The 27,877-nt window shown below is 41.0% G+C and overlaps 1 protein-coding gene across 2 annotated transcripts in view; it reads left to right on the top strand.

The window, feature by feature from the left end:
* The window catches only part of neo1a (neogenin 1a), a 261,271-nt gene that overhangs the window by 185,739 nt on the left and 47,655 nt on the right, over positions 1-27,877 (top strand). For both annotated transcript variants that reach the window (XM_084739418.1, XM_084739478.1), the window contains exons 8-9: positions 24,157-24,391; positions 26,262-26,416. In XM_084739418.1, the coding sequence (XP_084595544.1) occupies positions 24,157-24,391; positions 26,262-26,416 (390 nt within the window). The remainder of the gene's footprint in view (positions 1-24,156; positions 24,392-26,261; positions 26,417-27,877) is intronic.

The following is a 27,877-nucleotide window of genomic DNA, read 5'->3' as shown; positions in this document are numbered from 1 at the left end:
AATCTCTCCAAAAAATATTCTTTCCACAAAGGCTTGTAACACAGCAGCTTTGCTTGGTAACAGGGTGGGTCTCCCGCTCTCTACACAGTTTCCCTTATTTCTAAACACCTCGATGGGTTCTGGAGGCTGTGCACATCTGTGAAGGTGTGAGGAGTGTGTGAGGGTGTAGTGAACAGTGAAATGAAACCGCTGGGATCTTGTTAAACCAGAGGTGACTCTGAGGGAACAGAGTTATATCTGGGCCAAATGAGGCTCGGTTTGCACACAGTCCATTCCACATCCAGTCTTACAGAAATGTTGTGAGGACTTAAAAAAAAACGCTTCTCACAAAGCCTGCACTTTGATGCAGCACCCTTAGACATAAAGGCTGTCTTTTAGCAGGGAGCTTTACCTAAACGTGAAACACACATGCTGGTAGAGTGAGAGTGCCTGGATGGCTGCAGCACTGCCTTTCTTGTTGTACAATTCCCTTTAAAGCCAAAGGAGAGGTTTGAACGCTAATTCCCAGAGTGGAGCCGCTGAGTGCAGAGTACAACAAAAGCACACGCCAAGGACAGTGGCTAGGAGCGAGGGGGAAAAAAAACACACAAAATCCCCGAAAATAGAAAGAAATGTGGAAAACAATGTTAACATCCCAGTTCTTGAGGTGATTTTGTTTCATTACCTCTGATCATTAAGAGAAAATTGTAATACGACTTAGATTTGAGATCATTTGCACAGTCATAATAATCATAGTTTAACCCACAGGGCAAATAAAAAAAAACCTCTCTGCAAAACAAGAAACGACAAGGAATTCAAGATGATGAGCGACGCACAATTTCACTGAAAAACATCATTTAAATAAAACAACAAGGTGGGAGATGGAGGAACAATAAAACAGTGAGGGGAGCGAAGCTAAAGCAGTCTTAATGCGATGCAAACTGCCAAAAATGAGCCAAAGAAACTCAGTAGTAAAACTACAGCGAGCTATGAGACACAGTACAGTAATATAACTTGTACAGTCATTTGAAAAGCAAATTACAGCGGTACTGTATTTTGAAACAGTCAATAAAATGCAGTAAATAGTCCACTCCATTACTTTTTGTAAGGGATAATGTACAGTGAGCGGGTCATTATTGTGAAATAAACCCTGAAAGGGCGATGCCGAACTTCAATCACCCTGAATGACCTGCTTGCAGTACATTGTCCCGCTTATTACTTAGCCAGAAAAATCAATGATTTGACACAAAATATTAATTTTGTCTATGATCAGAACTTTATTCATAGCAACGGTCTGCTTTACAGAAATAACAGACTTTAAAATGCTGTAATTGGCCAATCAGAATCAGTTATTTAACAATAGATTCATGCAATAAATAGAAATGTCAATCAGATGGTAATCTGCATGAGAAGTACAGAAAAGGGAACAATTTAGTTTTAATAATCATCCGCAGTGATTAATTTAACCCGGACAGACATGATCATTACAAAGAGGTTTCCACTGTAGTAGGAGAGACTACTTTACTGTTGACTCTCCCGTGTTATCGAGGAAGATGGCAAAATGTAATCAAGCGTGAACTCCCCCTTTCTGTTGAAGCAGGTGGCTAATGGATTAGCATAGAGGAGTCCAACCGGTGGCCCCCCAGCTGTGTCACCCCCCCTCTGATTGGAGGACATGAAGTCAGAAATAATGATGACCTGCAGCTCATTGTGCGTTTGTGTTTGACACCATTGACGAGGGCTTTGCCACTTTTTACGTGGCCCCGAGTCTTTTTTTTTTTCTTTTTTGGTTTGAGTTGATGATGAATGGGATGAATTACTGAGGCAGCTGGCCTTGTGCACGGGGTCTGCCCTGAGCAGAGCTTTGAAGAAATTAATCTCTGTTTAATCCATAAATATCACTGAGAATCTTCGCCTTTCTTTCTTTTCTGAGTGTCTCGGTCACAGCAACGCTAATCCAGACACACTTAGTACTGCAAAGTTTTCCTGTTTATTCATCAGTTTATTATCCGCTCATCATCTGAGTCTCAGTTGCAAATAACTGAAGTTTCCGTGATTCTGTTTATCCCTGCTTGCTCCACTGTGTCAAAGTAATTTACTCTCTCAAAGGTGCAGTGGTGAATCTATGAGAACATATTAGAGATCAGCTCATTTTCTACAGCTGTTTGTGTTTTTCGGGCACAGCTCTGTGATGTGAGGTTGATGTGAATCTCATTAAAGGGATAGTCTGGATTATTTGATGTGAGGGTGTATGAGGCACTGGACAGATTCACCAACGAAAGGTATTTTAGCCACTAAAAAAGGTCCACCTTAAAAAAAACATATCTGTTTAAGTGTAAACTGTATTTGGAATATTGTTATTGGAGATAGGGCTGATCTGATCCAATATCATGACCCAGATTTGCTGTAAATAATTTATCTGGTATTGGACGTCAGGATCCACATCCTGAAATAAGTACCAGAACCCCAGGGTGAACTGAAAGTTGAGCAGCACTTTTCACATTAACTTTGCATAAGTGTATTACACAAGGGTAACACATGCAGTGTTAAGGAGCTGGATTGAAGAAATGTACTAGACACCACAGTCATGGTGTAATGATGAAGCAGCACAAAAATGACAATAATATCCAACATAAACCTTCCTGTTCTGAACAAACACATCACAAAAACATGACAAACACATGACAAATGAAAAAGTAACATTTGCATCTTGGAACATAAAACAGCAAACTTAAAAGTCAAAGGAAAGCATCATGGGAAATTATGCAAATGTGGGCCACATCTCAGCCTATCAGCTGTCACAAGCCATAATCGTCGGCGACTCACAATGGTTGAATGACACCCTTAGACAAGTAACACTATACAAACTAAACACGCTTTCCAGACTGAAGTTCAATTTCAGACTCATGTAATCTTACTGATAGCAGCAATAATAATAATAATAATAATAATAATAATAATAATATTATTTATTATCTTAAAAGCACTGGTATTGATATAGAATCAGCAGATATCCAAATTCAGATGTTGGCATTGGACAGACTGAAAAACATTTGACAGGAAACCACCGTTATATACGCCAAATATCACTTTCTCCAAACTAACCAAACTCCATGGGCGAAATCAGTCATTTTACCTCGCAGAACATTGCCTCGATCTCTCTGTTAGTTTGTTTGTTTGACTTTGATGAGTCCAAACTAACTTTTTTAAACTTTTTAACTTTTTTTTGAGGCAACAGTAGATGAGCGAGTCCCATGTTCTGCCAGCTAATATCAATGATTTTGCCTATAGAGTTTGGTTGGTTTGGAGAGAGCGATATTTGGCTTATATAACGGCAGTTTCCCATCAGGAAAGTGTATCTGACAGCCTCTCTGCTTCTTCAAACCAGGGGCCGGCATCCTCTGTAGCTAAAACACTGACTATCAATGAGAAGCTCATACAGCTCCACATCAAATAATCCAAATTATCCTATTAAGTTCTATCAGAGTTGTATCTCCTGCCTCAGACTTTCTCCTCGGTTATATTCTTCTCTCTTTTTCTTCCTGTGCTGCTGCTCAGCATGGACACGTTCAATTCTACAGCCATCTGCCACCTTTCTTGCCACTTCCTCACACTTTTTCTCTCCTCGTCTTTCACAGCCACCTGCTCTCTGTGATAATCCAACACGCTGGGCTTTGTGTTAATTGTGCCGCCTCGAATATTCCCCCTATATGGCCGTCCCCTCACAGCTGGGCGTCTTTGTCCACTTCTTAGCCCGCTCTTTACACAAACAGCCCCTCCTGCTCTTTGCTGCCCCTGCGTGTTTTCGCCTCGGTCAGGTATCCCGCTCACACCTGCCAGGCTTGAATCATCCTGAACCGGGGCCAGGAAAACACCCTGTCTGTCTGCCAGTCGAGGGAGCTAAGCCTGGGACTTGCCACAGGGATAAAGTTGTCTTCACCCAACAGGGAAATCAATGGGGGTGAACTGCATCTAAACAGCCAGCCAGCTGCAAGTTGGCTAATATTCATTAGTGCTCATAATCTTTGCATCTTGACACTGCCAGCTGCAGTTAAATGTGGCTCCAGTGATGATTCCCACTTGTGGCTGTGTGGAATGGAAAAAGGTCAGCTGGTAGCATATGTACAGTATCAACAGTTATTTATAGTGATATGTGCTTTGTATCAATACTTACGGCTTTGAACTCCAGCAGATAACACTGGGTAGTATGTGGACCAAAAAAAATAACATTATTTCACTCATTTTCAGCAATCTTAAAGCAATGGTTTGGATTTTTTGAAGGGGGGTTGTACACTTATTGATTGCCAGTGTATTACCTACATTAGGTGCTCATCACTTTTCTAACTAATCTAGGTCACTCTGCGTGGACAGCAGCTAACAGTTACAACCTAATACTATATAATAAATTACACGTCAGCAAAAATGAACATGAACTTTACCTAGCGGTCAGACAGCCTTTTCAGATGGAAATCCGCCGTTGTATAAGCCAAATATCACTCTTTTTTTAATAAACCAGACTTCATTAACAAAATAAGTAATTTTACCTCGCAGAAGACGGGAGTTGCTGGCTTCCTGCTGCCTCGATCAGTTAGTTTGTTGGCTTTATCGTGTGACTTTGATGTTTTAAAAGGTTAGGTTGGATTCACTGTAGTCACACAATAGAACAAACAAACTAACTGATCGATGCAGCAGGGACCCAGAAACTGCCGTGTGCTGCGAGGTAAAATCACTGATTTTGTGTATGGGGTTTGGTTGGTTTTTGAGAGAGCGATATTTGGCTGATATAATGGCAGTTTCCCATCATAAAAGGCTGTCTGACAGCAGGGTAAAGCAGTGAAAATATTTTGAATATGAGTCTTTTTTAAGTGACTTAAATATGCTTTCCTGTTGACCCTGTCCCAACTGTACATTGCTTAGCTTCTGTTCTGATTCCCCTTCTGTTTCTCCAAACTGGGGCAAGCTGACTACCATCTACTTTGACTATTGATAAGTACCTCATATAGCCCTACTTCAAATTATCCAAACTATCCCTTTAAAATCCCTTGAAAAACAGTTTCTTTTGGCTGGGAGTGGAGGTCAAAAATAGGCCCACAGATTGCCGTCTCAAACAATTTTCCTTGACATTCCACAGCCATGTGCAATATGGGTCAACTAGTTGCAAACAGATGTGGGTAAATAGGAGCACAAATGCCAAAAGTGGACCTCAAGGGGACCTAATTATGCAGTGTAATGCAGCGCCTCTTAATGTCCCTTGTAAAACTGCCACATTCAGACTTGTCGTATTTGTGGAAGTGCTGGAAATATGTGTAGTTGTGCTGGTTTCTGTTGTAAGTCATTACGTTTTGCCACAGAGAAGGGAAGCGATAATTTAATTTGGTATGACTTTTCCCACTGACAAATGCAAAATAACTTCTCATGTATAATTATATGGAAACTGGCGACCTGTCCGGGGTGTTCTGCTCGCCCAGTGTCAGCTGGGATCGGCTCCAGCCCTCCCGTGACCCCCTAAAGGATAAGCAGTTATACATGATGGATGGATAAGTGGGTAATTATATGGTGTTTTTTTCCAGAAACAATAGAGATTTAAACTTGTATTAAATCAAAACAAGTTTGACTCAACATACGCACACGTTAAATGAGATTTCATCAAATTCCCAGCAGATAGGCTCATTCTTTCCCCACTAAACTACAAAATTGACCACTAATGGCCATCGGGAATGATTCCCTGCTGGCAGTTTGGATATTTGTTGCTCACGTGTAGAACCCCTTGTCAAAATGATCGTGAGGGAGGTTAGTCAGCTGCAGAGAATATGCTATTTATGGGATTATCGTCACATGTCATCTATAGACAATGTGCTGAAACAATTTGCGGTCTTTTCCAGGCGCATGATTACGTGACGCGTTTATGCATGATACTGTAGTAGGCGGCAATTACAGCTTGGAGAGGAAATGGGTCACGTTTTTCAACTTTGAAGATGACATCTGTGACCCACGCCTCGACAAAGCACTTGTTTATATGATTGTCATCTTTCCATATATGGTACAAAGACTGAGACTGTGTTTGAAGTTTGATAAGGTGGCACGCTGAGATGTACACCCGGGTTTTTGCTGTGTGGTTGCTTTTTGTGCAGCTCTTTAAGATGTAGAGCAGAGCCGAAAAAAAAAAAATTGTGTTGAGTATTGCTGGTGTTGCCTTCTGGAGGTGGAGAACCGCATATAGCATTTTACATTTTAGAAACAGACATTCATAAGAGAAAATAAAAGCATGTTATTCCGCATTACGTATTCTTATTTTAACAATCACAAACCCAAGGCCACATACCATCCTACGTGTGAACTCTTACTAGGTTCCCACTTGTCGAAAAACGGCAAGTTTAAAATTCAAGCACCTAAAAGCTTAATATGAAAAATGCAGACAGATCTGCATTTATCGTTGGCAAACAAAAGAGAAGTGGATGCACTCTCTTTGCTGTTTGCCCTTAAATGTGTTTTTTTTGCTTTTTTATCTTTGCATAAATTCAAGAGATGCACTTCCATTTGCATGTGAATGCTTATTTTTTTTTTGCTCCTTCCATATGCTGTGCACTGCCTTCAATATGGAAATGCTCCGCCGTCTGTCTGCGTTTGTCTGTCTCTCCATCTCTCCTCTCTGCTCCTCTCCATTCCCACAGCTCACATGAATAATGTTTTGACATTTTGCCTCCTAGTGCCCAAGCCAAGTACTTCACTAGAGAGCCTGAAAGCTTGTTTGGATGTAGAAGCTCTGAGCTCTCATGCTGGTTCAGACACGACTTTTGCAAGTGAATTTCATGATGAATGAAAAGGGAGGCGTTTCAGTGAATACTTAACAACTTCAGGTCAGAGATAACACAATTTAAAAACAGCGCTTGGTGCTGCTGTGCCAAACAGCTGCATAAACTGATCACACTTCATTTTAGAGTACACTGATAAGACGCAACAAGCCGTGCTTGTTATCAAATTAAATGAAAACTGGAAATAGGTTAATATGTGCTTGATTAGACAGGATTAGACCCTTCTTTAGACCCTTATCAGAAATTATTAGCGTAATTAGACTTTCTTAGGTGGTCATTAGGGACACATTACAACAGACTTGTACTGCAAACTTATGTGAAATTACATAGCTGCTACTTCCTCATTCAAAAACAATATGTGTACCACATCTGCCAAGTAAAGCCAACCTTTTAATAACATCCAACACGGGTCTATAAATGGGAAATAATACATTTTAGTTTACAGTACAGTTCTTTTGTAATGTGTCCTTAATGACAAAGTCTAATAAGGGTATAATAGTGGGAAATAATGCACCTTAATTTATAGTGCAGTTCTGTTGTAATGTCTGTTTAATTATCATTAAATAAGTTCTAATAAAGGTTTAACAGTGGGGAATAATACACTTACAGTGCAGTACTGCTTGTTAGTGTAATATAAAAGTGCAACTCATAGATTTTAGCTCCTTTATCCTGTAGGCTGGTGTTTCCAGCTATTATTCATGGCGTTTTATGACGAAAGAAAGATGACACACTATTTCTGATGTAAATGCATTTATTCAACCTTTTGTTGAATCCAAAGCTTAAACAGGCAAGCAGAATTTCCTGATTCCTCCTTCCCTTTCATCTCTTTCTTCTTCCCTTTCTCCCTGCTTCTTTCTCTCTGCCTCCATACCCCCCTCCTCTCCCTTCATCTTCCTCCTTTATCCGTCCATGCTGCCATTAGTTTTCCCTCCCCCCCTGTTAGACCTGTGGCAGCTAACAGAAGAGTCCTGTCCTCCCCTCCCATCAGAGGTACCAGTCCCCCACTGAGAGATGGAGAAGCCTCATCACTGCCTGAGTGCTCGCTGTGCCTCCTGCTTTCCTCTCTCCCTCCATCACTCCGTGTATTTATGAGTGCGGGCGTCAGGAGTGCTGGCATGATAAACTGACATGTGTGCTGTCCCCAAAGCTGTCGCCTGACAAACTGACAGGCACAGGGAGATACTGGAGCAGATATGTAGAGAGTTGCACATACCGTAACTTCATTAGTAAATCAATTAATTATGGGAGACTTGAGCACCAGACCTCCCTGTGAAATGACACAGAAACCAACAGTCCCCCACTGTATTTGCAGATGACTTGGCGGCGCTGCCATTAACAACCGCTGAATGCCTTTGATCTGGGCCAAGACACTTAACACCTAATAAAGATTACGCCTCAGAAAGGATGCAGAAGTCAAGAAAACCCACGCAAGTTTTATTTAGATGTCGCTAATTTGCAACACATGAAGCCAAGTGAAGTGGAAGTTTAACCTTGGTGATGCAGCATCTGATGATAAACCAATTAGAGGCACCGTGAAGACTTCAAGTGCTGTATAACAACAAGATTTATAACAATGGTTATCAAGTGAAACAAAATTAATCTCCAAATATTTCTCTAAAGGAATTAAAGCGATAGTTTGGATCATTTTAAGTGGGGTCGTATGAGGTACTTAACCATAACGAATGTTCCCAGTTTGGAGGAGCAGAGAAGAGTTCTGACACGTATTTTAGCCACATCTAAAAAATCAACATCAGATAAAGTGTATGCTATATTTAGAATAATTTTCAGTACATTACCTTGACATCAGACAGTCTTTTGTGAATGAAAGCTGTGATTATTTAAGCAAAACATCACTTTGTCTCGCTCAACCAGACCCCATTGTCGAAATCAGTAATTCTGCCTCACAGAACGGAGAGTTGCTGGTCTACTACTGTTAATTTGTTTGCGTCATTGTGTGCCTTTGACGCTATAAAAGGTTAGTTCAGATTCACCAAAGTCACACAATGACACCGGCAAACAAACCAATGGAGGCAGCAGTAGTCCAGCAACTCTCTTGTTCTGTGAGATAAAATTACTGATTTTGCCAATGGTTGAGTGAGAGTGATCAGTAATTGGCTTCTTGGAAAAGGCTGCCTGATGGCAAGATAAAGCTGTAAGAATATTCTAAATATAACACTTAAATTGATATAGAGGATTTTTTTTTAGATGTCCTTATGTAAAGTCAGTTGTCATTTACATAGTTCAACATCACAAATCACATTTGCCTCAAGGAGTTTTACAATCTGTGTAGTGTGTGACACCTCGTGTCCTGTAGACACTCGAAAAAGAGTAAGGAAAAACTCCCCCAAAATGCACATTTAAAAGGGAAAAAAATGTAAGAAACCTCAGGGAGAACCGCAGAGGAGGGGGCCCATCTAAGAACAGACAGACGTACAATAGATGTAGTGCTTACAGGACAGAACAAAATGGGTTTTGCTGCTGACCATGTCCACAAAAGTACATTGCTTTTCTTCTGTACTGGTACTCCTCTGCTTCTTCAAACTGTGGCTGTGTTGACCAACATCTATGGAAGGTAATACCCTGAACCCTGCTTCAAGTAATCCAAACTATCCCTTTAAGCTTGAACAAAAATACTAAACAATGCATGCAGAACAAGAGCAGCGGTTACTTTTTAGCTGCCTGGAGCCACAAAATCAGACTTAATAAAAATATTAACCCATGAGAACGTCTGTCAAGAAACACCCAGAACATAAAAAATACAGAGTAACAGACCGAAGGTACTGAAGGCGGCTGACTACAAACTGAACACAACTGGCTAAGGAAAGCTGTTATGGACAGACCTGGTTGCCAGAAGCAAATGTGTTCACACTGTGAACGACAAAAAGCAGAGAAAGCTCCAAACTCTTCCACCTTATGTTCAAAATGTTGTACCAGCCCGTAAGAGAGACTAATTTTCCAAACAGAACCGGTATCTGCAGCAAATTTGTAACACAAACAGACACTCAAACACTGAAACTGAATTGTTTCAACATGAGCCGTAATTATTTCCACACGGACCGTTGATACGCACGAGAGACACAGCAGACCAGATCTATTGTTTTGGCTCCGAGACGACATGAACAAATATATTTTGATGCCGAAGCATCGCTGTTGTCGTCTTCTAATACAAATCAAGAACGTACTCGAATTGATATTGAATTGAAAGTAAAGAGGAAGATAAAGAGAGATACTTAAAAGGAGGTCCCAGTACTGCTGTCAGTGTGATGATGTACTGCAGCGGCGGCTCGCGCTGATGTCGTGGAGAGAAACTCACTTTATTATGAATCCATGTAATATAAAATGTAACTGGATCATGATTAAACAACAAAGACACAGACCGAGTTTGAGTAGGCGGAGCAGTAAAATATCGTTAAAAAAAAAAATCCCCCCTAACACATTTGTAGCAGACAAGCCAGAGACGGGGGGGATCCTTCCACTACATCAGAGCACCACCCTTATTCCCTGTTCAAATCAAGAAGTGAGAATAGGCTGCTAAAAGACCCTTCCCTCCAGCCAGACTCCACCAGTACTGAATAAAAGCCCGGGTCCACTTCAGGGAATACGGTGTGCTCCATCATCTGCTAGCAGGGTCATGGCCGGGCCAGCGGGAGTGAATGTGTAACGTTGTGAGCATGTGAATGTGTGAGCGCAGTGCAGCGCTGCGCAACACGTCTTCTGTTGGCACCGTCTGCATCGAAAGTTTACCTTCAGCGGCAGGCAGGCAGGCAGTGTGAAAATGTGACTGTTAAACAACGTGTCACGTACTGCTGGGATGCACATGCGTGCACACATATGGTCACACATGTTTTTTATTGTATGGTGACGGCCTTCGCGAGGTGACAGGGACACAAACTAATTGTGTGTATTGACTGATTCGACTGAATAGTTTCTCGTTGTTCGTTCAAGCTCGCAATCATCACGTCAAGGCCGCTCCCGCCTACCTTGGCCCTTTTTGTTTCCTGCTGCATCTCTGTCATATACAAGATGTACATCAGTGACTGCACATGTATACACAATAGGCGGTGGATACAATGCTTTACAATAATACGTGACAGCATAGTGCAGCACATCACAGGCGCCCTGCAACAATTACTTCTTTCATGAACTTTAAAATGTTCAGCAGTCCTGACCGCATCACTGTTGTGCTAATAAAGACATTAATGCACACCCTCTTGTGTAATATTGCTTAACTGAAGTGCTAATAATGGCGTTAAAGGAACCATATGGAACAATCGCGCCTCTTAAACATGAGGCTCAAGCAGGCTGCAAGAGGAGCATAAGACGAGTGCAACATTGTAAATTGACAAAAACCTACACTTTATCAGCTGTTTGTAGCTGTCAGTTGTCTGCGTAAAATTAGGTCTGTTATCCTGAAAACAAAGACCCACTGCTCTGAAAATCCACACTCTAACTAATTTGGTAAAAATTCAACATTAATTTGAACTCTAATTAAAGTGAAATGGGCAAACAGTAACACAAGTTATGGGGTGGAGTAGAAATCTCATGGCAGCTGTAGTGCTGCTGTCAAGAGAAGCAAGTATTTAAACTTATTTTATGATTTATTACAGTAAATATATTACAGATTTCTCCTTTAAAGCCCCCCACAAAACTGCTTTTTTTTTTTTAGCTCAGTCTTGTTGCAACTGATACCTGCTGATTTTTGGACAGTTTTAGTTTAGTTTATGTTCACAAACTTCACATGTATTTCTAAGCTACCGTGATCCAAAAGTTCCCATTAACTCCAGAGCGCTGTAAAATCCAAAAGTCGAAATGTATTGAAAAAAGATAGACGCAGTCATTCCTAAATTCACAACATGTTTTTATCTAGTGAAATATTCAGCCTCGATCCATATTTGTTGGTATTTTGCCTTCTAAAAATAAAATTTTCACAAAACTGTTTGCTCTCCAGCTTGCTGCACACAAGGGAAGCATGTATTGAAGAGGCAGTGTAGCAGCAATCTAACAGAACCATAGTTCTTCTCATTAAAGAAAGGTTATTTAATTATCCTATAAATGTTACTGCAACAGCTACAAGAAATAGTTTAACAGCAGATCATTGTCTATATAGGCCCACTGTGGTTTCTGATTTATTTTCATTAATAAAAATGTTTCAAAAACATCCCCCCTCTGGGTGGAGCCACATGTCTAATCGATCAATCAGATTGCTGCCCGTTGTAGATGGTGTTGATATAACTAGGTGGTAATTTTTTGAGGCTGCAGTTTGTGGCGCTGTTTATTTTCAAAATGGCAATTTCCAAAAGTCAACATTGTATTATAATGAACCTCCCATTAGAGTGATGCAGTAGGAACAGAGATAAGAGGCCTAAACGGGGAGAGGAGTGTGTTGTTGGCACTAAGCGCACGCTAATTAAGTGCAACTGGGGGATAAAATTGCCTCCAAAAAAGTAGTTGAATCCTTTTCCATTAAAAAACATCAATAAGCGCCAAATTTACCTGTTTCCCAACAGCTAAATCTCACATTCACCACATGTAGCTGCGGGTGCCATTATAATAAGTGCCTAATCTTAAGTTACAGTGTGTAGTATCATTTTCTGTTGGTGGGTTTATGGTTGATTAAACAAATATGATAATATTGTTGTTTTATTTAGGGCATTATATTTATAAATGTCTGTGATCATAAAAAGGCAATATAAAAACAAATCAGGGGCGTGTGATGGAGAATATTAATCATATGTAAATGTGAATATATTCCACTAGGTTTTGCCTCATAGCAAAATATATTGAAATTCAAATTTGGGGATCAAGCCCGAAAATGTGCTCACAGCGTCTTAACTGAAACACACACACAAGTATCTCTGGCATGCACACACACCATGTTAGTGATAGTGATTAGTGAGTGTGTTCTCCCACTGGGGGCTGTAGGAAGCTGATCAGAGGGATTGTAGCCCAAATTGATTGTGAAGAGCTGAAATCAGCCTCCACCAAATTGCTGTTTGCACGGCCGCTGATGGCAAAGTGTTTGTGTTGCGGCTCCGTCTCTCAGGGACGGTGCTGAATGCGTATGTGTGTGTTTACGAGCCGAGGCTCTCACAGCACGGGCTGAACTTTTCTATGGGTTGTATTTACTCGAGCGTGGTGAAAGGCTTTGCCTCATTTATAAATGGTCTGTCGCCTAAGTGCTAACTGCAAAATGTTGGGTGCCTGTTTTGTTCCTGTTTTGCACAGAAAAGCGCAAAAAGGATTAAAATAGCCTTCAGTACCTGCGTCAGTGCTGTGTTTTGAAGGTCAGTCTTGTTATCAGCATCGGTTTTAGGCCTGCTTGGGTAAGTAAATGTGAGAGATCTGCCTTTTCCTGACAGTTTCACCGACACGTGCCCTTATTTAGGATATAACACCGTCCTCCTCCAACACACACTCATCCAGGATGCCGATGTGATGTTTTTGGACGTGGACAGTCCTCTGGGTGCAGTAATTGGAAGTACCACATGGCACAAGAACATCACTTCCCCCTCACACCCTTCCCTTAGCTGCAGGCAGCTGACCCCTGCGAGCGGCGCCACCAAAGCTAGAGCTTTTATTTTTCCTGTTAGCACCCACCCCCCCACCACCTTCCCACCGCTGAGCCTCCCAGTTTCCATAAGCTAAAAGTAGAATAGTAACATCACAGTGTGATGTGGTGGGCACCCCGCTGTCCGCTAGCGTCGTGCGGTAGCTGCTTCCCAGTGGGTCTAACCGAGGGAGGCCGCTTTATTGGCGGGAGTCTGATTAGCTGGACTGTTTGTTAGCGAGTCTCCCGAGGGGGGTGCAGCTGCACCCACTTCTGCAAACATACTATTTGACCTTTTCAGCCTTTTCATGGTTGTTGAGCTCCACTCACTTTATACAGGAAATGCTGCAAGTGCATGTATATACACACACACACGCACGCATACTGAAATCAATTATTTTATTCAAGGCCTGCTCTGTTTCCCTGGAAAGGTTGAATTGTATTCTTGTACCTCCGATGTAATACGATACAAAGGCAGGCAGGCAGCTCAGAAAGAAAAGCTTGTTTCCAGTCCTGGGCACTGGTGGTGAAATGCTCTGGAGATGTGCAGCATCACTGGCTGTTTTGATCTGCTTGAAAGGCGAGCCCAAGAGGCTTCGCTTCCTTCTCCCAGCCAGCATGTGGAGCACGTGATGCATATGATGCAGATTTGTCAAAGCAGGAATGAGGTGGCGGTGAGGGGGGGTTTACATTGTATACCATAGTCGCACGTCTTCATTTGCATACTGAGTCTGGGCAAGCAGCTGTTGGCCTTGTGATGGTGCATGTTTCTGCAAGGGTGTGTGTGTCTTGAAGCAGGGGAACAAAGCAATCACACCCAAATTAACTCACCAGTGGCTCCCGGATCAAGGGGGTACATGTGTTTGATGGTGGAGGGACGCTGTATGTATACACAGTGGATGATTAATTATTGATGTACCCGACCCCATTCAATTACTGTCGTCATTTCCAAATCGGGGCGTTTGTTTTCCCCCTACGTGTTGGGATCTGTGGATCCTCTGGGGGGTTTTTTACGCCTCGGTAGGATGTATATGACATTTCATAAATTCCCACACATTAAACCCCCCTCTTCAGTGTTTATTTTGTGAACCCAGAGCAGGGATTGTCACTTTTTTACGAAAACCAAATTACCAGAAAGTAAATTGCCGGAGGGCTAAGAGTGGATGCAAACACAGACATACCATCATCCCTTCCAAAACATACCCCATACAAATGCCGTCTAGTTGTTTATATGGGCCCACAGGGAATTTGAGAATGTTGATTTTGGATGTGAAAGGCGAGATAAAAGTAAAATTGAACAAACTGTGCCATTTAAGAGGAAAACGCTGCAGGGTTTCAAAGGGATAGCTTTTCTGGTTGATAAACAAGAACATGCCCAGGCTTTTGGAGGTTTTAGCCGCCTGATAAAGAGACCATCCTTGGAAGTACAAACACCCCCAACCCCCAACCCCCTCACCTCCTGAAGTATTTGCTGCATCACCACATGGCATCCAGGAGCCCCATGGATCTATCAGATGGGTCCTCTCGCATCCCACTTTGTCTCCGCTGCCAGAGGAGTGTTTAGGGAGTGTGGAGACATAAATACATCTGTGACCCACTCCAAACCCTTTATAAGCACATTTATGGTCTGTGCTTATTGAAGCAGAGAAGATGCTTTTTGCTGTTTGAAAAGTGTTTGTCAGAATATCGACCTACAATACACACCTTCTGTGTTGTGATGCAGCAGCAGTAGTATACAGTAGGGGAGGGTAATACAGCCACAATCTTCTGTCGTCGTATATGTAATGTTCTATCAATGTAACAATATATACACATATGGATACAGTAATTGTTCTGTAAATTGAACTAAGAAATTATTTAAAATGACCATATTGTACCGTACTTCATCACATTTGATTATTTTCTTCTTTTATTGGAATGTCCATACAAACTAAAGCTACTGCCTTGCATGAGACTCTCATTTTAAGTTGGCAGGGATGCCTCATGCTCTGTATTTACAGTTTCGTTCTCCTCCGTCATGTTTTCTTGTCACTCTCTTCATCCACGTTTCCACCACAAGAACTTTTCCTAGGAACTAGGAGCTTTTGGAGGAAATCAGTGAGTCTCAACCACAGGGGTCAAAGTCTAAATTAAGTGCTAGACATTATTAATGCTTAGGAGGTTGTACTTTCCACAAGTGCAGAAAGTTACAACATTTTATTTCAGCCACCATTTTAAACAAATATGTAGCCACAAAACAGTTCCTTGAAAAATACTTTCCGGGACTTTAAGTTCCAGAAACTTTGGGTGGAAACATGGCTTTTTTCTGCTGTGTTTGGCAAACCAGCATAGAAGTGTATTACCACCACCAGCTGTCATTGTTGTTGTATAATCGTACACAAAAAATGGTCTGTAAAAACAGCTGTTGCTTTGCGTGTCTTTACATCATGGTGGACACACACAACAGCTCCTTGAAAAGCAGTCACTGGGACTAAAAGTTATAAGTAGTATAGGTGGAAATGCAGCTTTCTTGTGCAGCATGTGGCAAACAAGCTTAGAGGTGCATTACCAGCACCATCTGTCATCATTGTTGTATAGTCACACACAAAAATAATGTGTAAAAACAGCTGTTGCTTTGCAGGTCTTAGCAGTGGAAACATAGACAACATCTCTTTGAAAAGTAATTCCAAAGACCAGAATTTCCAGGTAGTTTGGGTGGAAATGTGGCTTTCTTCTGTGGCGTTTGGCAAACCAGCTTAGGGATGCATTACCGCCAACAACTGTCACTGCTGTTGTGCAGTTGTGCAAAAATGTGCGGGTCTTTAGACCCCAGTAGAAACACTGACAACAGTTCCTTGAAAAGTAGCTCCTGGGACTAAAAGTTACAGATATGATGGGTGGAAACGCAGCTTTCCTGCACAGCATGTGGCAATCAAACTTAGACGTGCATTACGTAGTAGTATTTATTGTCATGTCGCTGAAGCCTAGTATATAATAAGTCCCATTTTTTAATATTCTGTACATGTTCCTTACAAGTGCTAAGCTCTCAAAGTTATTTCTCATAATTTGCCTGACTTTGATGTGTCCCCTCTGGCCCCTCCATCAGCATCTTCAATGCCTAGAGATTGTTCCAGGACATATTTCAATCACTCAAAGACTTAATGAGGAGAAATTTCATTCATTTTTGGTATTATTTTTTTTTGATTAATAAAAGCTTATTTGTCTCCTGGGGAATGTGCCACATATCACACTTTTTTTTTTGATCCTGGTGAACATGCCCCAGAAAAAGAATGGCAGGAATGTTGCAGAGCTGCTGTTTGACATTTTTTGGGTAGAATCGGTGCGAGACACAAAGACTTTTTTTTCTTTTTTGGATTATGTCAGTGAGTTGGAACACCTCGTCAGTTTAAGCCTTTGCGAGGTTTGAGCTGCACTTTAATCTTGACTGTCTCTGATTATCACAGTGAGAGAGAATGTGTGCAGTTACTGATATGCTCCACCAACCCGATACTGTATCTCTGTCAGCTTCCCCTCGGCCAGCGATAAGATGATACCCAATACAAGGTGCATTTTTATCCTTTTGTTGATTAACCTCTCGCATTTTATTGTTTATATAATTACTTTTCATTTAATGTTCTGCTGCATAGGAAAGCAGTTTGTAAGTATTGAAAATTGTGTTAAAAATTGAGTTTATTATTGCTGTGGACAAGGTGCTCAAGAGGAAACAAAAAGAACAAAAAACACATGCTTGGTCAGACTTTTTCTTACGCTCCCATCACCTCTCACTTTGTCTTCACTTGAAACATTTGTCTTCTCTTTCTGACTCATTTTCCTTTGTCGGCGCAATAAGGAGCCGCTCAAATGTCACGAGCTGTCAGGCTCGCTCATCTTTCCGGTCTTATCTTGAAAGGGAGGGAAGGGAACAAGATTGTAAGGGGAAAAGCAGCCATAGTTGTCGGCAGTTGCTGGAAGGAACCAATAAAAGGATCTCTCTATGAATTTTTGTCTTTGTTCAAAGGGAATCTATCATTTCTCTGTAATTACCTTCATGCACTTCAACCATAAACCCACATATGTGCTGTTTCATACCACTGTTGCATGTTAACATGAATCATGACAAAGCCTGCCAGTTTTAATTGACAGCCTGCTTTGTGTTGGTCTTTTGAAGGCTCTGGACCGCTGTTTTTCGAGTACATTGTTCATTCTTGCTCTGTTCATTCTGTGGCAGATAAAAGCAGCTACTCAGCAATGGACCATTAGCATTGTGCCGGATCTGTCTCTTACGCCGTCGTCATTACCGAACCACATTAGACACGGAAACTAGCCCTGAGAAAATCCGTTTTGCAGGAGCCTGGCATGGCCTGCTGAATTCCCTCTGAAGAGGCTATCTGTAGTTACAGTGCTGTGGGTGCTTCTGGCAGATATCTGCATTCAGTAGATTTATGCTCTCCCGGTGGAGGTGCGTAGTGTGAGCCAGTGAGGTAGGCTCTCTTATCTCTGGACCAGATGATGAAAAAACTACTTGGCGTAACTTTACAGCCATGGACACTGGGGAGTATTATGGAGTTAGCAACAGAAGATAAAAGTTTAAGTTACGAGGCTTTAATCAGAACTTTTAATGCTACTCCAGTTATTTTAATTTCGGAAACGGCTTTTACCTCCATTGAATATTAAGATGAATGCTTTCCTATGCATGTCTTTGTCTTCTTGACTGTTTTGCGTATTGGTTACCCAGATTTATTATGCAGATCTAGAGTAACCTTCCTCGTTAAGCCTTAATGCCAGCCATTCATTACCTCTGGCACAGAGACTAATGACACTATTAATCAGCTATGAATAGAGCTTGGCAGCGGAAGTGGGAGGCTGACACCTCCGTACTGTAACAACTCTGGGCATGCATGTACAAGACAGATTGTCAGAAGGACACCGAAAACTGCCCAGCATGTCAATTACCTGCAGCTGACAAGGTGTCCAGAGATGGAAACTACATCTAATGGTTTTATTTCCCCCCCTCCATGGCCTACCCCACAATGCATTTCTCACCAGGCTTTTCTGTATCTCTTTGTGTGATCTGACACTGATTTTCTAGTGTCCTGTTTGGTTCAAAAAGGAGAGACATCCAACCTCTTATCTCAGCTCCTTTGCTCAGAGAGCCACACTGATGGACAACTTTACTCTGAGAATTAAGGCAGTGATCAAAGTGTGTGTGAGGCAGTGTCACCTGTTTCCAGTAACCCCCCTCGGACCTCTGACGAACCTTACACTGCGTAACAGCACTCAGTCTTCATCTGTTTTCTTTTCTCTCTCTTCACGGTGCACTAAAATGATTCCTCTACTCCAACACAATATCCCTGTAGAACCCGAAGATAAGGTTGGGTTTTCTGTCTAAAATCTTGGCTCAACTTCTGTCGTGACTTATTCTTGTGTCTCAAACAACAAGCGGTGGCTGAACTCCAGACGATGCAAAACCAACTAACATGAAACATATTTTGGACTCGTGGGATCCTGTCCTACTTTTCTGGTTGAGTATTTGCTCTTTCAAAGGGAAGAAAACAGGCTTTAGAGGGAAATCTGGGTATTTGTTTCTTGCTGTCAAGCTTTCTACAGTTTGTGTCAGACTAATGGTGGTACTACTGATAGATTGCACTGACACCTATCTGCCTAATGAATATTAAAACAAATCATTTAGAAAACGTGTTAAAAATGATTAATTCTGTCAGTTCTATCAGTTTGCTTAGTTCTGTTACAGCAGCTGTCGGGTAATCATCTCTACAAACAGATATCTGCATATGAATAAAGAATCTGTAGGCATCTGTAGGAATCTGTAGGCAAGAGGCAAGATCTTGGTACCGGACGTCTTCTGGTCTCTGTTTGTAGTCTGAGCAGTACTGACCAATCACGTCTGAGCGGGCCTCGGTTGCCTGCAGGTAAATGATCCGTGTGGAGAGCAAAAGATGCAGAACGTATCGGCCAAAATGCAATCTTTTTAACCTTTGTTTGCAATCCCACAAGCACAGCAGTTTGCACAGTGATCTTTAGCTTTTCACAGTGACAGTCTTTTAGTTTTTGCATATTGATCCAACTTTACAGTATTTTACAGTATAATTATGGAACATGGGGTGGTTTTCCATTTGAGATAACAAAAAAACATGTATGCATTTACATATATGAATCATATAAACAAAAGAAATGCATTTTGGGCAATGATTTAGCTTTTAATTACCTTTTTTAAAATAAAATAGACCAAACAACTAATTCATTAATTGAGAAAATAATGCACATATTAATCGAGAGTTAAAATAATCGTTTGTTGCAGCAAACATGCCTCCAGAGATTTAATCATTATCAAACAATGGCCAAGACAGTTGATCCAGTCGTAAACAAGCAGAAGTCATTTTTGTCCATATTCAACTTGGTTTCTCTCTCTTTTCTCATATGTACACACACAGTATGAGCCTCCATGCAAGCCTTTCTAGATAAGAGACTTTCTACATGAAGGTCTGGTTACGGTCTCCTGGGCAGAGCTCCCTGCCAGGCTCTGTGCAGCCGCCACCACAAACTCCACCAGTCAAATTCTTTTGGTTATAGATGTAACAGTTAGTTAGTTGTGGTTTCGATCTGCTAATCCAAGCTAAAAAAGCTGGATCTCTTGACTGCAGTCCTCCACGTCTTTTCTTGGTCTCCCTCTTGTTTGTCCTGTCTGTAAACTGTTCCCAAAATTAGATCTTATTTCTGTCTTTGCGCCGTTGCATCTAATTTTAAATTTGAGTTTTTATAATGAGTGGACCTGTGTCTCAACTGCCAAAGTGAATACCAAATTGTATAATGAGTATTTTCACTACAAATAATCCACTATGATCCTTGGATTGCGTCCTCTTGTGTGTTCACGTTTTGGTAATGTTGGAAGTGCATCCTCATCAACAAAGCTTTTGGTTATGTCGTGATAACCCCGTCACCAGTGTGATGTGAGACACCAGACGTTTGCTGTGCGTGTGCGTGCGTGTGTGAGTGCGCGTGTCGCTTTATAAATGAGGATAATTGTTCAGCATCTGGTAATTTACACTGCAGTCAGAAAGTATTAGGAGGATGATATGTTTTCCTTTGTTTCTGGCCCAGTTCCAGCTAACTGGATTTGAAATGGAACACTGGCTTTGAGGTTGAAGTGCTGACTTCCATTTTTAAAGTTGTTTGAGGTTGTCGACGTCTATAATGAAGTGAAGTGCAGCAGTCCCGGCTCTTTTTATACGTTTGTTTTCTTTTACTAAACATACAGACGAGGCAGGGTTTTTGTTTTAGGACCAGGCAGCGGAGTGATCTTGACTGGTCACATCAGTCCACCTGACTTCAGTCCATCTGAGTCTGTGTCTTGCTTGCTTCAGGCAAGACTGAAGGCAGAAATCCCCTGGAAGAGGCAAGAACATACAGAGTGTCTGCAAATGTCTGTGAGCTGGAGCCTGAGCCAGACACCGACTTCTGCAACCAGATCTTATATATGATGAACAAGTTTTGTTTTAGTTTTAGGTTTGTGTCAAATAATATGAAAATTAAAGCTTATAGTCAGCACTTATTGTGACTCACTGGATGTAGACTGTTGGTATAAACCTGCCTGTTCTCCCACCTGTCTGTATTTTACCATTTTCAAAATCACTTTCTCTTTGGATCGAGTTTGGAAAACCTGATCCGCTGTCAGGAGCTGATACTGATGTAATCACTGATGCGTGTAGCAATCCAGGCTCCACAGTCTGATGTATTTATGAATTATAAATATGCATTAAGGCAATTTTAAGCTAAGCTAAAATATTGTAGCATATATCCATAGCACATATTATTAATTAATCAGTACTTAAAGAGTTGTAGAAACAGGTGGACGTTGAGTTGGACCAATGATGAAAAAAAAATGAAAAAAAATTCAAATGCTTTTGTTGAGGTGTGTGTTTGTTCAGAACATGACAGTTAATTGTCATTGTGTCATTCAGGTGCAGACAGCTGCTTCCTGGCTCTCATTCTGTGCTGTTTGTGCAATATTGTGTTTTATTCTCCACAACCACGACCTCTAAACTGGTCGCTAACAAACACTATGACTGTAAACAAGGTGGAAGCTGTTAGCTTTTCTTTTGCAAGAATTTAGCCATTTTAAAGCCAGGGTTAGCTTCACCACATGCAAATCTTTCACCAAAACAAGTTCTCCCAGACTCTACATTGCAGGGGCGCCATCTCTGCATCCTGGGTTTTTTGCTGCCTGAGATGGTTGTGATTGGTTTAAAGATCTACAAACAGGCCAGAGTGTTTTTTTCCCTCTGTAGCTGATTGATAATGTGTGGAGCCAGACCTTTGTCCAGCGCTGACACAGCGCTGTGGCAATCGGTCTGGCGATGCGAGACTGGTCAGCACTTTAACATCAGAGTCATTGTTTTCAAATAGTAATTTCAAATCCAAGGTGCTGAAGCACAGAGGCGACACAGAAGGTGTCACTGGCCAAAGACTGCTGAGTGTATTCTGTGTGTGCAGAAATACAGATGTAAACATGGAAGCACCGTGACATTCAGGTAAAGCTAGAGCACCTTCGGAGGTTTGTGCAGCTGCAGAAAGTCCGCTGATGAACATGTCGATCGCAGTGTGAATGAAAGAGTGTTTACGTACAGAAACGTGTGTGTGTGCACCATGTAATTCTGCGCAAATCCTTCATATCACTCCGATCTGAAGAAGTCAGTGAACTCTGTGAATCTGAAATGTAAACAAATATTGAAAGCCAAGTTAGCGGTTAGTCCACATGCCATGACAGACAAACATGCCAGCAGCCGCTCTGAATCTCAGAACAATTTCTGCAGTAATAATACACCGTTTGCACACTACACTTCAACGTGCTGCCTCTTCTGTATTTCAGCTCTGCCCCGCAGTCAGTTTCCCTGACCTGCAAACGAATGGAAATGTCATACAAGCTGACATTCTTTCCGTATGGTTTCGTTTCGCCCACTTGCCAGGCAAAATGGAAAGCAGATCTCACTGAGTCTGACCGCAGATTGTTCCTCCAAAAAAGAAAGAAAAAAAAAAACAACCCACCAAATGAAATCACCAGCATTTCTGTGGCTGGGCTGTGGAATGTGACGGCAAAAAGTGTTCAAAAAAAACATCATCTGGTGTTTTAGTTGAGACAATGGAGACTTCAGAATCAGCTTTTTTTTGTTGTTTGGGGTGGCGGGTGTTAGTCTTCAGTTGTTATTACTGTTTCTTAAATAAAAAAGTTTATTTCCCTGAACACAGAGACGGTTTTCTTGTGTGCATTTGAGAGGCTAGAAGGTGGCTTTGTCCCAGTCAAAGTCAAAGTCTACCTTCATTGCCAGTTTTTAGTTTTTCTTGAGAATTGGGAGAAATCATGTCAAACCAAAATAAATAAATGAATAAAAATACTAACACTCTAATTCCTTTTTTTTGGTGAAAATTTATTCTTTAAGGATCTATATATTTACATATTTAAGCCTTCAAAATCTAAAACTAACAACACCTACTGATAACGCAAGTATTAAAATCTGCTATTATAATTATCTTTGTTTTAAAAATTGATTTTTTTAATTTTAATGAAAATGTTGGGCCTTTTAAGTTCTGTCCCATATTTCCTGTCAACTGTCAACTGTCAGATTTTTACAAACACGTAATTTAATCAGGTATAAAAAGGTTTAATTATACCTTAAGGACCCCCTGTATGGAAGTCCATTTCTGCCAGTGAGAGACAGAAATATCCTCATGATGAATCATGATTATGAGATTTTTACAAAGTCTAATAATTTTGACCTTTTTATGTCATAATTTTGACTTTTTATCTAATAATGTTGACTTTCTGTCTCATATTTATGACTTTTTATCGTAATTTTGATGTTTATAATTCCATATTACGAATTACCATGAAGATATTTTTTTCTTTCACTGGCGGAAATGGGCTTTCCTGCTCCTGTCTTACTTCCTGGTTTAAAAAAAAAGGCGGGACTTCTGCTCTGTTTTTTGAGAGTCATTAAATAATATGGCCGTTGGATCTCAACCATGATATGTCATGTCTGTCACCCTTCTAAGTCAAAGTTTAATAAGAATTTTGGTTTAAAAAATTGGATTTTGATTAGCATCTTAGCCACTTTAAAAAATAAAATGAGTGGTCACTACAACTATACTGTGAAATGACAAAATTTAACATTTTGTCAGCTCTGTCAGATTTTCCATCTGACAGACGGAGTTTGGCCCGTTACAAGTTTTAATAGCCAAGAGTTTGATCTTTTAAAAAATATGTTTTCCCAGCGTAATTGAAGAGTAAAATATGGTTTTATCCCAATTCTCAAGGATGAGTGTAATAAAAATGTCACAAAAAATGCAGTCAATCATTGTTAATGACAAATGATTGGCAGGAAGACCGTCTGAGAATGAAATGTGTGACACTATGTTCTGCTCCCACTACCCCGACATTAGAGAGCTGTGTGTAGATCTGCATGTGTAGTCCCCTCTGTATTGTGCTGTTATTCGTCAGCTTTGTGGATGTAGTAGAAGTGTTTTATTTCTGTGGTTCCTTGTCACACCAAGAGTCTTTTTTTGTTACGTTGTTGTTATTTTGTTTTTTCTTCTTTTTTTTGTTTCCTTCCTTTCTTTCGTTCCACTGTCATTTCCATTTCAACTCCTCTTCCTCTCCTCGACCTGTTCCTTTCGGACGCCTCTGCGTGATGCCTCTCTCATCACCTCCTCCCTACGCTGCCACTGTCTCCTGCCCTTTCCCCGTGTCCCTGCATCCATCCCACCACCCCTCCCTCCCTTCCTCCCTCCCTCCCTCCCTCCCTTCTTCCTCCTCCTCCCGACCCAAAGATGTAGCCCTGCCCTCCTCCCCTCCCCCCTCACTGACTCCTAACACTACTGACCATGTAACGCCAGGCTCCGGAGGCGTAGCCGGTCCATCAGGGCCCACCCCCTCCGCCCCACGAGACGTCGTGGCATCGCTGGTTTCCACCCGCTTCATCAAGCTGACCTGGCGCCCGCCGGCCGAGCCCCACGGAGACGAGTTAACCTACTCCGTTTTCTACAGCCAGGAGGGCACTAGCAGGTAGTACACACACCAAACTGTGCTGTAGTACTGCCAGGAGGGTGCTCACACACACACACACACACACACACACTACTGCTGGAGTCAGCAAGGTACTAATATACATAAATCCCTGTGCAGGAGTCTCAGACCACTCCGAAAATATCTCATTAAAGCAGTTAAAGCACTTACCAGAGCAGTAAGTGTTCATTAATTAAAAACAAACTTCCTTCCTCAAAGGATTACCTTTTAACATTCAAGTATAAACAAAAAAAAATCAGTTCAAATACTGTAATTTCATTTTTTTTCAAGTAGCCATGTGATAAATTTCCTTCACTTACTTTATGTAGAGGATTTACTGTATATGACAGAGAAGGACGTTTAAGGAGCTGAGAGGATTTTCCACATTTCCTCTTTAGCGTTTTGGCTACTCTTCATGTCTTCCCTTCAAGTTATTCCCAGACGTCTCCTCATGCAGAAGTGTTTCACTCTGTGCCAGAGCTTAAAATGCAAATGCATACATTACTATATGTGCAAATGCATAGAGTGTGCTAATCCTATTTACACAAACCAGTGGTTGTACATCTTTTATTCTGTCTGAAACTAGCTGTACTTCTTCTGCTCTAGACACATGAGTGCTAATACGCTCATTTGTCAACTACTTGATTAATTGATTAGTTGATAGACTGAAAAATTATTAATTTGAGTCATTTATCAAGACAAAATGGCAAATATTAACTGGTTCCAGCTTCTCAAATGTGAAGCTTTGCTGCTTTTCTCAGTTTTATATCATTTTTGATTGAATATGTAGGAGTTTAGGTCCAATGATTAGACAAATCAAATGAGATGTCATACAGTGCTCTGGGAAAATTTGAAGGGCGTTTAAAAAATAAATTAAAGGGATAGTCTAGATCATTTGAAGTGGAGTTTTATGAGGGACTTATCCATAGTAATGTACTGAAAAAATCTTTATCAGATTAATTGTATTTAGAGTATTTTTGTCACTTTACTCTGCCATCAGCCAACCTTTTGCAGTGGAAAACTTGTATTAAATAAGCCAAGTATCATTCTCTCCCAGCCAACCAAACTCCATTGGTGAAATCAGTAAATTTATCTTGCAGATCATGGAGTTGCACGGCTGCTGCTGCCTTGATCTGCCAGTTTGTTTGTGTTATTGTGTGGCTTCTGTGTTTTAAAGGGTTACCTCAGATTCGCCAAAGTCACACAATAACACAAACAAGCTAACAGATCAAGGCAGCAGTAGACCAGCACAGAACTGTGTTCTCTGAGGTAAAATTATTGTTTTTGCCAATGGAGTTTGGTTGCTTTGGATAGGGCGATATTTGGCTTATATAACTGTGGTTTCCCATCGTAAAAGGCGGTCTGACTGCAAGGAAAAATGAAAATATTCTAAATGCAGCACGCACTTAAACTGATATCGATTTTTTTTTTTAGGTGGGCCATTTTTAAAGTGGCTCTAATACATTTTGCTGCTGACTTTGTCCACAGCAGTACGTTACTTACCTTCCTACGCTACTCCAAACTGGGCATGTGCCAACGTCATACCTCATATAACTTCAAAAACTCTGAACAATCCCTGTTAAAGATGAATCAGTATTGACAATAATGCATTTAGCATAAGGCAGCAAATATGCACACCTATGTCCATTCTGTTACAGTACTCAGTAAATAAACTGAATACCAGGCAAGATGAATACAGTCAATGAATCAATCAATTGATTAAGTTCCCAACACTTTTTATAGCCATGCTTCAATAATGTTCTGACACTTTGCAACATGTTTTTATAAACATAAGTCCTTACAATTACAGTATTGTACAGTATTGTTGGATTAAAATATTGCTGTGTGTCTGTGTGTGTGTCCACATCAGGGAGCGAGTAGTAAATACCAGCCGTCCAGGGGAGATGCAGGTCACCATCCAGAACCTCATGCCAGACACCAAATATCGCTTCAGGGTTGTGGCCCACAACAGCAACGGCCAGGGAGAGAGCTCTGCAGCGCTCAAAGTGGCCACCCAGGCTGAAGGTGAACACACGCACACGTACACACACACACACAAACACACACACACACACACACACACACACACACAAACATTCATTTATATGTGCTCAGTAAACAGGACACGTAAACATAAAGGCGAACTCCAGCCAGTTTGTTGGAAACATGCTCGCACTGGCACACTGAGGCAAACAGGATGCACTCAAAAGCAGCACACAAATGTGCAAATAAACATTCACACAAACAAATATTCACTCGCGTACAGCATACGCTCACTTCAAACAGAGCCACACACACAAACACACACATGGATGAGGCTGTTTGGTGCTGTCTGTTAAGGCAGACCACCCAACAGCAGACCAGAGAAATGCAGCGTTTTCCTCTTATAAGCCACTTCTTGTTTACTTCCCAACATTTACTCTAAGCCCTCTGTGTGTGTGTGTGTGTGTGTGTGTGTGTGTGTGTGTGTGTGTTGCTTTAAACCATGCCTACCTGAGTGAGGAATGTCTGAAATTAGTATTCTTGATTTCTTCTGAAACATTTCCCTCATCCAGTCTGTAAAGAGATGCTGTACACAAGCTCATTAGCAAACTTTGACGGGAAGACGCGTAAGAATTTACGTTGCCTAAGCCCCGCCCCTTTTTTAACATTTGAGCAAGCTAACGTGCTCGTCCATGTTGAAAAGAAAACAAATTTTGGCTAAAAGATGTTGCTGTCTACCTGTAAAAGCAACACAGGTTAAGTTGGCTAATCTTAGCAAAATGCTAGCTAACTTGCTAGCTAATCTACATCAATCTTAGCTGCTTAGCTAACATCTAATGTTAGCAAAATGGGTACCACTTTACAATATGACTACCCTTTTTAATGATTTATACATTGTTTACAAATAAATACATCATGTGGGCTCACTATTTGACAAGATCCAGTTACTGCTTACTACTAATTAATCTTAATATCTTGAGTCATTGTAAATAATTTGCAAAAGGGACCTTCGGTGTAAAGTGTAAAGCAGTGCATGCTGACACTGTCGAGGTAAACAATATTGCCAAAGCCTTAGTGTATGAATCTGGAAATTTAATGTTAATTTGACTCTAAATGAAACTTTTTGACTATTAAGTTGTACTGTTGGTGGTTAAACGGCAGTAACTTATTAACAAGCAACAAGTGTTGCCATTTTTATATAATGTGTTGTAATAGTTTAATAATTAAGAAAGTCTTTACAAGATAATTAATAACATAATGATAAACCATTTGTGAAGGTAGTCTTATTGTGAAGTGGCTCTGCAAAATGTTTGCTAACTAGCTAGCTAATCTACCTAGTTACATCTGATAGCTAATGTTAGCAAAACACTAGTTTACTAGCTAGGTAATCAACATCAGTTGTTACCCTTCTGCTTTTAGCATTTTGCTAACATTAGCTAAATCTCTAACAGGTTCGTCAGCAGTATCTTTAAACTGTCTTCAGAATTAGTTTCAGTTTTGAAC

The sequence above is a fragment of the Lutjanus erythropterus genome, chromosome 1 (assembly GCF_056507025.1).
Source record: "Lutjanus erythropterus isolate fLutEry1 chromosome 1, fLutEry1.hap2, whole genome shotgun sequence".
NCBI classification, from domain to species: domain Eukaryota; kingdom Metazoa; phylum Chordata; class Actinopteri; order Lutjaniformes; family Lutjanidae; genus Lutjanus; species Lutjanus erythropterus.
Note: the sequence above shows the minus strand (reverse complement) of the source record. Positions and strands in the feature narration are given on the sequence as shown.